This window comes from Oryx dammah, unplaced genomic scaffold (genome assembly GCF_014754425.2).
Source record: "Oryx dammah isolate SB20612 unplaced genomic scaffold, SCBI_Odam_1.1 HiC_scaffold_11, whole genome shotgun sequence".
NCBI classification, from domain to species: domain Eukaryota; kingdom Metazoa; phylum Chordata; class Mammalia; order Artiodactyla; family Bovidae; genus Oryx; species Oryx dammah.
Genome location: NW_024070195.1, coordinates 25317084 through 25332180, shown reverse-complemented (window position 1 = coordinate 25332180; position 15097 = coordinate 25317084). Strand labels below are relative to the sequence as shown.

At 39.8% G+C, this 15097-nt stretch overlaps 1 protein-coding gene across 1 annotated transcript; it reads right to left on the bottom strand.

Annotated features, from left to right (window-relative positions):
* Nucleotides 1-1743: 1743 nt before the first annotated feature.
* On the bottom strand, nucleotides 1744-10029 carry LOC120869765 (butyrophilin subfamily 1 member A1-like). The gene is made up of 9 exons (XM_040249041.1): nucleotides 9951-10029; nucleotides 9042-9389; nucleotides 6807-7088; nucleotides 6284-6451; nucleotides 5886-5906; nucleotides 5764-5790; nucleotides 4417-4443; nucleotides 4174-4200; nucleotides 1744-2733 (listed from the first exon to the last, which is right to left on the bottom strand). Exons 1-9 carry the CDS (start codon nucleotides 10027-10029, stop codon nucleotides 2072-2074), a joined length of 1641 nt encoding a protein of 546 aa, XP_040104975.1. The 3' UTR covers nucleotides 1744-2071.
* Nucleotides 10030-15097: the final 5068 nt, after the last annotated feature.

Genomic DNA, 15097 nt, shown 5'->3' with positions numbered 1-15097 from the left:
TCAAAGTTCATCCGTGTTGTCAAATATTCCAGTACTTCATTCTCCCTTTTTTTCATTAAAAGATTTTATTTTTTAAGAGTTCTTTTTTCCAGGTTTATAGCAAAACTGAGTGGAAAATCCAGAGTATTCCCATATCCCTCCCCTCTCACCCTTTAGTTTCCTCTATTATCAACAGTTTGCATTGGTATGGTGCATATGTTACAACGTATGAACTGAAATTGATACAATACTTTCAACTAAAGTCTAGGGTTTGCTTATGTGTCATACACACACACACACACGCACACACACACTCACACACACACACATAGGCTTTCCCAGTAGCTCAGAGGTAAAAGAATCTGCCTACAATGTAGGAGCCACAGAGGATGAGGGTTCAGCCCCTGGGTGGGGAAGATCCCCTGGAGGAGGGCATGGCAACCTACTCCAGTATTCTTGCCTGGAGAATCCCATGGACACAGGAGCCTGGTGGGCTACTGTCCACGGGGTCTCAGAGTCAGACACAACTGAAGTGTCTTAGCGCACAGACACACACACACACACACACGTGAAATATCCCAAACTGAACCATTGTCCTTCCTGCTCCATGCCACTCTTTCAATATCATTGTACTCACTCTGTTGCTACCCCCACATATCTTCATCCAGCACATCCATTTGATTATGCCTATTAATATATTCCTCACCTTTCCTTGTCCTCTGTCTTGCTTGTTATTCAAGCCCTTCTTTTTTTGTAAGTGAAGTTAATATTCTGGGCTCTGGATTTATTCTTCTTAGACTCAAATACTGACTGCCACTTAGTGGCTGTGTGTTAGGGAAATTTTGCTATGGAGGTGTATCTTCCAAGAGAGACTGGTAAAGGGACTTGCACTTAAAGATCTGCTGTAAGGGCAGAAAAATTTAAGGGGTCTAAGTTGATCTCTTCTACTGTCAGAAAGAGAAGGTTCATTTGATAGGAGAAGCTCTTATTTTATATTCTTAAAGAAGTAGACTTTGAAATAAGTAGCAGGAAAAGGCTTAGGTTCATTAAAGGCAAAGGGAAAACCCTCAAAAGTAGGAAGAACTGTGTCAGAAAGAAACAAAAAAGCCAGTATTAACAATAACTTTTTCTTCATGAAGGCTGAGGTTGTTTCTTCATTCCTTTGACAATTTTTTTTTGTCTGAAATATAAATTGCAACATTCATTTCTTTTTTATTCACATACAATTCTGAACTTGCTGATCAGTAAGAACTTGTTTAAAAGAGGGGAGAGGGGCTCTTCCTTCCCAGAAGGCTTGGTCTCCTGTTGAAATTGTTCTACAGCTATTTATCAGTCTTCTCCACACCTTGGCAAAATCCAACTTTAGGAGCTGATGGACACTAAAGCCTGAAGAAAGGACAAGCTGAGCCAATACCTATAAAAGACTTGAGATTTCTGTGTGTATCTCCAACAGCAATATTCAGCTGGTACCCTCCCCTTGAAACATCACTCCCAACTCCGTGGCTTCCCAGGCGGCTCAGTGGTCAAGAATCTGCCTGCCAGAGCAGAAGATGCAGGAGATGGCAGTTTGACCCCTGGGTCATAAAGATCCCCTAGAGAAGGGAACGGCAACCCACTCCTGTATTCTTGCCTGGGAAATCCCACGGCAAAGGAGTCTGGTGGCTGCAGTCCCTGTGGCCACAAAAGAGCTGGACACGACTTAACAGCTAAAGAGCAACAACAACCCTCCTCCATATTTGATAACAAAAATAGTGACAACAGAGATTTTCACTTTAAATGTAGCTTTAAACATCTTTACTTCAAAACACAGTAAGTACTAGAACTTAAGAAAGGCCCGTATGTTTACTTGGAGTTTCCTTGTGACAAATCATCGTTGCCCACATCAAGTACTTCCCCAAAGATAACACTAGAGGAAATTCCCCCAGACATTTTAGCTGTCCAGTTCTCTTTCTCCCTCTATCGCTCTTGGAAAGGGGTGGGGGAGAATTTATACCTAATGAGAACGACCTACTGTTCAAGAAGGACAGCTCTCTTGAACAACATACCTGTAAGAAGCCTGAGCAGAGGCAGCGGAGGTGCTGACATTCACTTCTTATAACAGAGAGTTAGCTTCTTGGGGGACACTTGTATCACAACTACTTAAATGAGTTAGTGAGGTCTTTGGAGAAGAATCAGGACAATTCTCAGGGTGATCTGAGGTTGAGCAGATGGTCAAAGATGCGCCAGTACCCCGAAGGCTAAAATAAGGAAAAAGGGTCCCACAGAAGGTGATGCCAGTAAAAGAATAGATGTGGGACCCGTCGGCCATGTTATAAAAGGACAGGTTCCCAGCTTCCCAGTCCAGGAAGACTCCTATCCTGTGGGGCTGCTGCCTAAGTGATGGAGAGTTTTTCTGGGAGATGGGAAATATGACTTTTCCTTCCTCGTGTACCAAAACCCAAATATTCTTCTCTGGACTTTCTACAAACCAGCCCTCTCTCTTCACTGTCTCTGAGCAAATGCCCAGAGCACATCGAGTTGTAGATCCAGCTTCTGTCTTCGTATTTACTTCTACCTCCCAGTATTGTCTCTCCATGTCCCTCTGGGTGAAGGACTTCTCACCCAGAACACTGAAGATGGCTTCAGAAACCCCTTGCTCTTTGTGTGTTGAAGCATCACCATTCTGGGAAACATTATTTTTTAAAGAAATGTGTTGCTTGTTCTCAGATAAGACGAGGTTGGGGTGAGCTGTTTTCGGATCCAGAGTGAAAGCCGCTGCAGGTATGGAGAGGAAAATAAAGATCATTCCACAGTGGAGACTGGTTGGCTTTAGGAAAGATGCAAATTACGGGAAAAGGAGGATGGATAAAAACAAGAAAAATGGAAAATTAGGTAAAACAACATATGTTCTACCCTATGTTCATTCACAGGAGACATGTGATGTGTGATCATAGAAGGCCAGGAATGAATAGGACCTTGGGTAACCATGTGTTCCAGATAGGCTGAGAACACTTAATCAAGAAGTCTGTCTCATCTGAAAATCCCCAGGGTCGTGTATTTCAAGTTGGGGCTTCTCTAACCTCCTGCTAATGCCAGTTGCTTTACTGCTTGCTCTTAATAATTAAGACATGTCTCATTTCCAATCACGATGTACTCACTTTCACTTAAGTTTCCTTGGGGTCATTTTTCTGTGAGATTAGGTAATAACCAAGCCATCTATAGTACTTATCTTACACTCTTATTATACTTTTAATGGTTGAAATCTCAGGCTCTGTAGTCAGAAAGATCTGAATTTGATAATCACTCTGCTTTTAGTATTGGTTATCTTGAAGTTACTTTGCTTCTCTCAGCACCACTTTAATCTCATGAAGGTGTACATAATTATGATGCCTCAGCACAGAGTTACTGTGAGAAGACAATGAGACAATATGCAGAGAACTTAGTACTATATTTTGTCCATGATGAACACTTGGTAAGTTTTAGCTTCTGATGATTATAGTAACACTATAGTAATAGTAGCAATAGTGTAATACTAGTAGTAATGAATCTGCTTCTGGTCAAATCAAACATCTTCAATAATTAAAATTTTTTTCATAAGAATGTGTATGGGAATGATTAGAATATATTTTAATTTTTGCAGGATTAAATTAACTAGGCAATGTTTGTGGCTACAGGGGTATTCAGAGTGAATAGCAAGCAGTAGAAATAGAGAGTTGTGATTTTGTGAAGATTCTAAGATGGTCAGGGCCCATTTTCCACTTGCACTGAGATGCAACAAGCCTTTCTCTGTCTCAGACGGAGTATTCAGCAGGCTTCCTTCTGATTGAACTGCTCTCTTTGACATGAAGAGATCAAGAGCAGCACTTAAGTTTCAGAATAAATATAAATTCCTCAAGGGAATTCCTTGAATCCACCATTTTTTCTTCATGGCAATCTCTTATTCCTCATAATGCATCACAGTTTGTACATGCACTTTCCATAAAGTCAGAGACCAAATCCACTTTAGTTACTAGGCACTAAATAAATAGTTGTATAATTTAATGCTGAATGAGTGAATGATGTCAGAATGGTAAGAACTCTAGTAACATTTCTGCGTTAGATTGAGGTGAAAGCCATGAAATGAATAACCAGTTAAGTATTGTTGGGAGTTTATACAAATAGTTTCTCAACTGTATAGAAGAGATTAAGTGAGACAAATGATAGTAAATAACTCACCTGCTTTGAATTGTTCCTTCCTCCAGTCTAAAAAGGGAAAAAAAAAAAATCAGATGGAAGAATATGCCAAATGCATGTCCTCTGAACTAGTGAGAAGCTTCTCCCTTTATCCCCTTGTGTTTTTTTGGACTCCTAGATTCAAAGTAAAATCTCCGGAGGATAGCTTCTATCTGAAAAATGCTCTGAAAATGCCTCACGAAATCCCAAAGTACCTGAAGCCCCAAAACAATATCAGTTACTCACCAGCATATAATTCAGCTTTTCTCCAGTCTGAAATAAAACAAAGGCATTAGATTCTCCCATTTACAGGAACGTCACTTCAGGAAGTGAAAATCTGAGGGTTTACCATAGTACAGTATATTTGTGTTTATGATCTCAATGACAATTCTGATGTACCTATCTTCTTTTATATCTCCAGTTTTATTTCTCACATTTTTCACATTCTACATCTATGATAAAATATGCAAGTTCTTTTTTTTTTTTTTTTTTTGGTTGGGGAGAAAGAAAAGGTAGGCTTACGTTTTGAGAATATATTGGAAAGCCTAAAATTTTGTGTGCTGCCTTGATACCCTTGAGCTTCACAGGGTTCCAAATGCCTAACAGTTCTCCTGCTCCAGCTCAGATGGTAAAGAATCTGCCTATAGTGCAGGAGACCCAGGTTCGATCCCTGGATCAGAAAGATCCTCTGGAGAAGGAAATGGCAACCAACTCCAGCATTCTTGCCTGGGAAATCCCGTGGACAGAGGAGCCTGGCCGGCTACAGTCCATGGGATCACAAAGAGTCAGACACAACTTAGTGACTAAACAACAAAGGACAACCTGCTCTCACTACATAGGTCCTCTGCTGCTGCTGCTAAGTCGCTTCACTCGTGTCCGACTCTGTGCGACCCCAGAGATGGCAGCCCACCAGGCTCCCCCGTCCTTGGAATTCTCCAGGCAAGAACACTGGAGTGGGTTGCCATTTCCTTCTCCAGTGCATGAAAGTGAAAAGTGAAAGTGAAGTCACTCAGTTGTGCCCGACTTCTCGACCCCATGGACTGAAGCCCACCAGGCTCCTCCATCCATGGGATTTTCCAGGCAAGAGTACTAGAGTGGGTTGCCACTGCCTTCTCCAGATAGGTCCTCTAGCCATCAGGAAAGTCTCCCCTCTCAGCTAATTTCTCTGTTGGTCAAAACAGCTGAACCTCACCTGATTTTCAATCTAATAAATTTCACCTCCCTGTCAGTCTGCACAATTAATTAAACAAGCCAATTACATACTTCCACAGAAACAGGGTCACCTCATCCTCTTGTTACTACAAAACCTGCCTCCCACAGACCTTGTTCTATTCGTTCTGCTCTCAACTGCGACCTCCATGTGCTCTGGTATGGCACACGGTGTCTTTCTCTCCCAGGATGCGAATATGTATGTGAGGATATATGTGTTTAAAAAACTGCTGTTATTTGTCTAGTGTTGGATATCATGTGGTTGACCATTTTATACTGTTTAGGGTAGCAGGTCCCTCTCTCACTAACAAGGTAAATAGAAGGCAACCAGAAGAAAAGGGCCGATGAGAGGGTTTCCCCAACTATAACAACAGTATAACTCACCTAGCTGATATAATTCTTTCCTTCTGGCTGAAAAGGAATAATAGTCTGTGAGATGCTAGACATACAGCATACAGTAAGGACTCTAATCTCCTACTTTAGAGCAATGAGGATGGAAAACTTACCAAGCTCTCTCTCAAATAATTCTAAAAAGGAAAAAAAAAAATGGGTTTAACAGAAAATATTTTTTAGACTATGTTACTAAGCCCAGATTCTAAATGCTACTTCTATGTATCCAGAACAACAACAAAAAAATCCTTCGAAAATTATCATTATGACTATTTAAAAAAATATAAGCTCTATCTATGCCTATACCAGTGATCTTTCCCTGTCCAATGGACTCAATTATAATATTTTTTTTCCTCAGGAAGTTCTTGAGCTCCATGTTTTGCTGGAGGTCTTGGGGCTCTGACTCATTCTTACACATATCTCTGCATTCCCCAAAGATGCCATCCGCATGCAGAGCCATGTTAACAAATCTATAAAGTCACACATCCCCGCCAAGTCTGATGCCCAGTTTTACCTTTAGATTTACTTTCTTTCTCCTTTTCTTCTTTGACTTTTGATAGTTTCTTCTTTCCCCGTCGTTCTTTCCAGGCCAAATACACAATAGCACCAGCTGAAATCCCAAGTATCACCAAAGTCACAGCAAATGCTGCCTTCCAAGGAGAGGGCCTAGGGAAGAAGGATTCTGACACAGGATCCCCAAAACCTGGTTAAAAACATACACCAAGCAAGCCTATCCCATCCCATGTGCTAACTGTCACTTCCTTGTATGTGTGAGTGTGTTTAGACACTCAGTCATGTCTGACTGTTTGCAACCCTATGGTCTGGAGCCCCGAGGCTCCTCTGTCCATGGGATTTCTCAGGCAAGAATACTAGAGTGGGTTGCCATTTCCTCCCTCTAGGGAATCTTCCCGATCCAGAGATCAAACACACATCTCCTGTGTCTCCGATTTGCAGGTGATTTTTTACCCACTGAACCATCAGGGAAGCCCATATCCCTTCCCTACTCCTCTCCTTTCTCCCAAATGAGCAGCACGGACCTGGGATAAAAATGGTTTCCACTTGCTCTTGTCCAAAGAAGGGGTTCTTCATGGAACAGGACACTTGTGTCTTTGAGCTGTCTCTCACAATGAGGGATGCCTCAATCTGAAACAAGCCATCATCGTCTTGTGTCTCGTCCTCAGAGACAGATGGGATCTTCTCTCCCTTCACATCTTCCCATTGCACTTCAGGCTGGGGAAACCATCCCTTGCCTGTGCACTTCAACCTTATTCCTCCATCTTCTGGACCCACCAAGAAAACACGAGGACCAGAACCTAGACCTGGAGAGGAAAGTCATTCATCTGAGACTTGGAGAGTTTTGTCCAGATGTCCCTCACATTTCATAGCTACGCCAGTGGAAAAAGATGGACAAAGCACCATAGTTCTCAGTGGATGGAAGGGGGTTCTTTACTTTTCCCATGAGATCAATGGTTGTCTGAAGTTCAAAAGGTAAAAGAGCATTGAAGCTGATTCTGGGACTTATACCAATGTCTGTCCTATCTCCTCTACACAAGCATATCTGCAATTGGCCAAAGAAGGATAATAGGGAGGGAGCAGAGTAAAATCTGTTGATGTTAAATTCTTTCAGGAAAAAAAAAAAAATCACTGTATCTATATCATATGTCTATTTCATCTGCTGCTTAAATTGAGGCTTCTCATAGTCACTTCCTTAAATAATTTCCTTTTCCAAATTTTCTTTCTTCCTCTGAGTAAAGCTTACCTAAAAGATGAAGGTAACAAGGTAAAGTGAGTCCATGAAAGAGTCAAGATGTTTGAACTTTCCGGCTCTCACTCCTTTCTTTCCCTCCACTCCTCCTCCTCTTCTTCAGTTCTGCATGGGCTGGGTCTACTAGCAGATTCACATAACCAACACCCATGTTAAAATACAACACTACCAGAATACTAGATGAGTCCACCATGTCTTTGAGAATGATGACTGTTCTAAGACTATGTATTATTTGTCTTTATAAAACTTCATATCATAAAATATGGCTCCACCATGTCTGGCTCAGTCCTATTCAACAAACTGCTTCTAAAAGATTGGACTTGTCTTCATACCCAGAAGTCAATAAACTAACAGGAAAGGTACTGAAAAATGCTGTCGTTTGCATGAGGTTATTTCCGTAACTATGGAAGCTTTGGCCTCTTACTGGGAGGATATTAAAATGAGGTCACAGTAACACGACTCAGGAGAGTTTGTCACTCTTTCCTTCAAGACCGATGGATTAGACTTTTCCACTAAAGTTATACACAAAGAAGAGGAGAAAATGAGTGTATATATAGTTTGACAAGTAGTATTAAATGAGAGTATTAATTTAAGGTAAATCTAACATATTCAAAGAATGAGGAAAACTTTATAACTAGAAAAACAATACGTTTGTCTTGGCAGAGAGTATATAAAGCTTTAGAAATGGAAATACCAAAGAAATAGACAGATAAATCATTATAACCAGATAGAAAATTTAGACTTATGCTAGTTACCCATAAGAAGTTTATGGGAAGCAATGTACTGTACATCTGGTGGAGATTTCCTACACTGTTCACTATTGGTATGGAGATAAGTGAATAGATACATTACAAAAAAGTATTTTGAACTTATCATGAAATTTTATACCAAAAATATGTTTATATAGACGTGAAATCTAAATGTAAAAAGCAAAACAAACAAAAAAGAGATAGAAATGAACTACTACAACTACATTCAATGAACTCCATAGGAAGATCTCAAACATAATGGTGAACAAAAAACAAAAAAACCACAATAAAGCGGACATGAAAGAGTCCATGCATATGAAATTAAAAAACAAGCACAACGAAGCAGCAACTCAATCTACTCTGTCAAACCCTCATTTCCTCCAAACAGAGCATTCGGGACTGGACCACTAACACTTTCAGTTAAGCCTCTGTCCATCACAGTAGCCAACTGGGATTCTCATCAATGGGAGGAATGGTACATTTTGTTAATCACGGTGCTTTACCTCAAAATATGTGAGGAGAGACATAGAGGGAGATAAATGATCTATTTTTATGATAGATATTTATGGAAATCATTTGTTTTTTAAAGTACATCACAATAAATGCATAAATAGATTAAGAGGATTTGAGGTTAAATTCAGTGCCTAAGATGCTGACACCTCCAAGGATACCTACTTGTTGCCTCTTGTTCACCATGCTCCTCCCCTAATCACATAGAGAACACTTACAGTGATCTGTATTTTCTGATAATTACTCACCTATCACCTTTAGCTCCAAAACGGCTTCTTCGAAATCAGTTCCTTTTTTAAAAAAGCACTTGTACATTCCATTGTCTGAGACCCGGAGGCTGTGGATTCTCACAGCTACTCTTCCCTCAGTGATGTAGTCTTTCACCAACTCGGCTCTCCCTTTGAAATCGACGAGTTGTTCTCCCACCTGCTCCATTCCATTCTGATACACAAACACAGCCTCTGAGAACTGGTTGCGAAACCACCGGATCTCCATATTCTCCACGTTCATGGCTGGGTGCACACGGCAGGGCAGCACCGTGTCTGCACCCAGCATGGCCACGATAGGTTCCGAGGGGCCAATCACCAAAAAAGAATCTGTGGAATGGAGTCACAAGTGAGAAGAATATTGCAATACCCTGTCTGTGCCTTTTAGAGCACAGCATCATCACAGGTCCCAAAGACCCATGGGCGTTCTCCCTCTCATTAACACAGCAATAATTTGTCACACATATTCAGGCTGAAGATGGCAGTGAACAAGACAAGGAAGATTTCCACCCTTGTGGAGCTCAGTCAACAGAGTGATTGTGTATTAAACAGATGATTTTTAACTTGCAATGGTAGTAAATTCAATGAAGGAAGATGGAGTGCAGGAAAATCATGAAGCTAGAGTTTTGGCAGATTTTGGGCATCAGAAATGCATTCCTCCAGAAATTGAGATACAAATGAATTAGAAGGCAACAGAAAAGAAATTCTACCTGGTCCTCACCTCTAAAATAATAGTGATTTATCTGCCCTTGTGTATGGGCAAATGCATTATTGTATCAAAGTAAAAGATCTGGAATTAACCTAGGTCTATAGGAGATACAGCAGAGTGGTTTAATGATGCTACTCAGAGGGTAAGAGAATCCAGGTATATAAAATATAAAATATTCTCACCTGAGCCCCTCATGGACATCTGGAAAAGCAGGATCAGAAAGAGGTCTCTAAGTAGAGAGAAGTCCGGGGAACACGCCATCTTTTCCAGAGTAGAGAACAGTATGACATTGAGGGGGTCCTGAAAATAGCTGGAGTAAAGATAAAAATGGGACCCACAAGGTAAAAAAGATTACAGCTAAGTGGTTCACAGGACTTCTAAGAAATGGCCTCCTGAAACCCTAGAGTCTCTCTCAGGGACCGTCAGGAAAGCCTTTGATGTTCACAAAAGAGGGCCTTTTATTTCCCCTTTTCCCAGAAAACAGTGTTTATTTCAGCCGCCATGCTCTGATGTGATAAATCTGACCACAGTCTCTCTAAACCCCTCTGAAGAAGAACACTTTATCCAAGGGACGGAAAGACAGAGAAAAGGAAGTGAGCAGCCACTGAGAGAGATGGCTTGAGCATAAACATTGCTCTGGCCTCGACAGATTTTCTCACCATACATTCCTATATGATGAAAGATACAACTTGGCTTGTCTTCTGTCTACCCCCAGGGTCTTTGACCAGATTCTCTCACTTCCCTCCCTCTCGCCCATCACCAAGAAAATGTACTACTCACACAGACTTTTCACATCTTCTAAGTTCTTCTTAGGGGGATGAAGGCATCCTGGAAGTTCTCACTGATGCTGCCACAGGCATCCGGAATACATGCTCTTTGTCGTTCCTCCAGGTTCCCCTCTGTGGGCTGCCTGCCGGTGTCTCCAGTGATGCTTGCTCCAAGATGCCAAGGGAAGACCAGACGTTAGAAACCTTGGGGTCCTGAAGGAAGCCTTAGGGTTTTTTTTTTTTTAAGGGTTTCAGAAATCTAGAAGAAAGATGGCCCCTGCTCGGGAAACTCTCAGCAGTGCAATTCTCCTCTATCTTGCCAACATATTCAAAACTGAAAGCCAAATAAGATAAGAAGAGAGAACTTTGACCTGGCATGAATAATAAATCAATCTAATAATTACACACTTCCAAGGAAAGGGTCAAAACCCAGAGATTTCTTTTTCTCTGAGAGTGTATTTATCCAGGTTAATAAAACATAAATATTACAACTTGACTGGCTGAGTTAAAATCTTGGTAAGGTCACTTACAAGCTCATGGTTTTGATCAAGTTATGTAAGCTCTCTGTGTGCCTCAGTTTTCTCATCTGAAAATGGGTTTATCATGAGGATTACATGAATTAATATACGTAAACCACTTAGAAGAGAGTCAGTAACTTTTATGTTCTGCTGTGTGGCTACATAATTGATTTGTGTTTTGAAGATCCTTCAAATCCTACAAGTTCTAGAATAATTGCCTTTCTTGCCTAGAATGACAGACATTCTGAGTTAGAGTCTGAAAAAATTTTAAAAACTCTAAATTACATTTTTGATATTCTGGATCTAAGATTGAACATCTCTTTACGGATTGTAAGAGACATAGTGACAAGAAATAAACAAATATAAACCGGACATGGGGCTTCCCTGATAGCTCAGCTGGTAAAGAATCTGCCTGCAATGCAGGGGACCTGGGTTCGACCCCTGGGTTGGGAAGATCCCCTGGAGAAGGGAAAGACTACTCACTCCAGTATTCTGGTCTGAAGAATTCCGTAGACTCTATAGTCCTCAGGTTCGCAAAAAGTCAGACACAACTGAGCAAATTTCACTTTCCCTTTCACAAACCAGACATAATCTAACAAAGTTTTAAATATGGTAATATTAATTTTAAAATAAAAATAAAGTTCAGAGAGAAATCATTTGAAGAAATGAGATGACCCCTTCAAATAGTGACATTCATCATGAGCACATAACTTCCAAGGACTGCATGGTGCTAACAGCCTACAGCAGAATTAAAAAATGCAAAGTTGGTTTGGAACTTAAAATAGTTTATAACCATAATTAATCAGAAATGAACAGAACCATTTCAGAACATATAAATGAAGTTGCTGCTAAGTCGCTTCAGTCGTGTCCGACTCTGTGCGACCCCATAGACGGTGGCCCACCGGGCTCCACCGTCCCTGGGATTCTCCAGGCAAGAACACTGGAGTGGGTTGCCATTTCCTTCTCCAATAAATGAAGTTAGAGAGGTTTTAAATAATATAACAACTATGCCACATCAAATCTTTTACTTTTTGACTTGGTGAGATTTAACAATTTCTTTCAGTTTTTAATTAATAGAAATCCACTTCAGACAATATGGATTAGTAGAACGACCCAGTATGACACCTAACTCCTTCCTCCACTGTGCTTAGAATGCCAAGCCTCCCCCAGATCTGCCTATAAAATTAATAGCAAAATACCTGCTTCTTCCAAGTATTCTCTTTGAAACTTGCTTAAGTATCTAATCTCACTAGAGATTTGGATTTGCATTTCGTAAATAGGCAGGGGTCTGACATGAGTATAAATAATGCTATCATACATTTGGAATACGATTAAAATTTATGAAGTCACCTCTGCAGGAAAACCATGCAGTCACCATGGAGGCAAATACTCTACTGGAAGAAGGTATCAGAAAAAGGAGATTAAGTCAGCCTATGATTCCTCCATTTCTAGGTGACTAATGCCAGGACAGGTATGCGTGCTCAGTCTTGAAGTCGTGTCCAACTTTTGTGACCTCATGGACTGTAGACCCCAGGCTTTTCTGTCCATGAGATTTTCCAGGTGAGAATATTGGAGTGGGTTGCCATTCCTCCTCCAGGGGACTTCCCCCACCCAGGGATCAAATGCAAGTCTCCTGAGTCTCCTGCATCGGCAGGAGGATACTTTACCACTGAGCCCCCTAGTCAGCCCATACCGCCAGAACACATCTGCCAAATCTCCTATTTTTCACTTTACTCCAAGTCAGATAATAAAGAGTGGGAGTAAATAACTATGAGATGTAGCCCAGAAGTATTTGTACCTTTTCCCTGCTCCAAGCCCTTGTGTTCAACCTGCAACCTTCACTTTTCATATAAGAGAAGTTTTACGAGGAAAAAAAAAACAAAACAACTTCTGATTACTTGCTTGTCCAGAATTTTCTTTTACACTTAATGCTAGTTTTGTTGCTTAGAAAATTCTAGTTTCTACTCAAGAAAGTGATGAAACACAATTTATATTTTAAAGTAGGACAGGGAAATTTAAGCACAAAATTCTGTCTGTCTATTTGGGTCTCTTTCCTCCCCCTGTAATATGTAATATGCTTCTGCATTGTACATTAACAAGACCTCCTCAAAGGTAAGAATGCTGGATTAACTACAAAGAGTTTTTTTGTTTTTTGTTTTCCTTGTTCTAATACTAGCAATGTAACTTCCTAAAAGAACAGCATTCTTTCCTGACTCTGTAAGGAATCATGGAGACTTGCTACTTGCTTTGCACATGCTTACCTGGACTATCTCTGGTGAACTCTCATGTAAGATGTCAGTATGTCATTTTGACGACAATCTTTTGTCTTAAAAATATGTACGGTTGTACCTTCAACTTCTAACATGTGGGAGAGTTCTCAGAGCTTCTGAATCTGTCTCCTGAATTATAATCTTCAGTTGACTTGAATGAAATTCTCCCTTTGTTTTCTTCACTTGATTGTTAATTGAATTTCTGTTGACAAAATATGAAGACTCTATTTAACTGTTTTCTAGCAATTAATATTGAATGACATGTATGATGGAATCTGATTTTTTTTTTAAATTTGGTACATAACAAATTTTTCTGGACCCTGGAAGCTTTGAGGTTTTGTGTTTGTTTAGCTGTTTATTTGTAACTCTAAAACGTTATAAGAATTCATGTATAAATGACTCTTCTTCTGCAGTAGTCAGCTTTTTGTGAAGTACCCTTCCTTTTGATTCTTGCCCCTTATCTTTTCATCTTGGGAAACATTCTAGGTGAATGTTGAATTATATTTCCTAATTTTTAAATCTTTTTGATTTAAAGTACCACATAATAACTTCCTTTTTCTAACCCAATATTTTGATCTTCAGCAGTGTCTACCCTGAGAGCTGACACCTCCATTTGTTTTCTATTTTAAGACAATTATTCATTCCCAAGAATGCTGATTGTTTCTCTAATCCTTCATCTCCTGTGAATGAATCCTTCCTAATATGCTTCATATTTGCATTAAAAATTTTTATATACACATATTATTCTTTAGCTTTTTAAGTTAGAGAAACCTGAAAATTAGAAAAAAACTAAAATTATAGACAGAAACACCTGTATTTGCCCCACTCAGAAATACATATCCTATTATTATTTTGCTGTGGTTTTTCTATTTTTTGCAAACAAGCAAGATCATACTGTTTGCACAGTTTTAAAAACTGCTCTTTAAAATTAATAATGCCTTGTAGCTCTTTCCCTCTTACTCCCTTTTCACCTTTCTCTCTTAAACACACAAATGCTGGTATGTATTCAATGTAATTCCCTCTAAATATTCTTCACAGATTAATTGGCTCAAACAATTCTCTATTATTGGGAAAAATGCCTAAGTACGTATGTGAATTTTTAAAATTTATTTTTTTCTAACTGTTGGAAACATATATTAGTCTAGCTACATTTTGAGATAGAATATGTACACAAAGATGTATCATACATTTCAAAGTAAAAAAAGAGGCAAATAATATTTTCAGATAGTTCTTTTTCTCCTTCAGTTTTCCCTTCCTGTTCTCTAGTGTTTCAGACCTAAACCATAAGGTAGGTGTCAGAGCCCAAATAAGACAGGATAGTTTTATGGAGGAGCGCTGCCTAGAGTGGTGTGAAAGAATTTGAGTGGAAGGAGATGGGCCTGTATGAGGAAGGGAGACAGCCCCGAAGAAAATCGCAGAATATATGGTCCTATATTCAAACAGTGTAATATTATGTGGCAAGAAAAAATTTAAATGCACTGATACACACAATGCGGTTGAACCTCAAAAAAACATTTTGTTTAGCCAAAAAACCAAGCACAAAAGGGTGTATACTGTATGACTCCGTTTTTGGTGAAGTTTCTAAGAGTAGGCAAGATTAAGCTATCATGATTTATATCAGAATACTGTTTTTTCCCCCTCTTTGGAAAGGACTGATGGATAGTGGACATGAGGAGAATTTCAAGAGACAAAAATGTTCCATTGTTCAATGAGGTGGCAGTTACATAAGTGTAATCATTTGTGAAACCTCATTGAAATGCATGTTCTAAAGCCA

Excerpts from the sequence above, each read along its gene's own strand:
- LOC120869765 (XM_040249041.1), bottom strand. The coding sequence starts at position 10,029 with ATGGCGTGTTCCCCGGACTTCTCTCTACTTAGAGACCTCTTTCTGATC. Across the intron at positions 9,390-9,950 it reads GATGTCCATGAGGGGCTCAG|ATTCTTTTTTGGTGATTGGC; the intron begins GTGAGAATATTT and ends TCCATTCCACAG. Across the intron at positions 5,791-5,885 it reads ATTATTTGAGAGAGAGCTTG|CCAGAAGGAAAGAATTATAT; the intron begins GTAAGTTTTCCA and ends ATTCCTTTTCAG.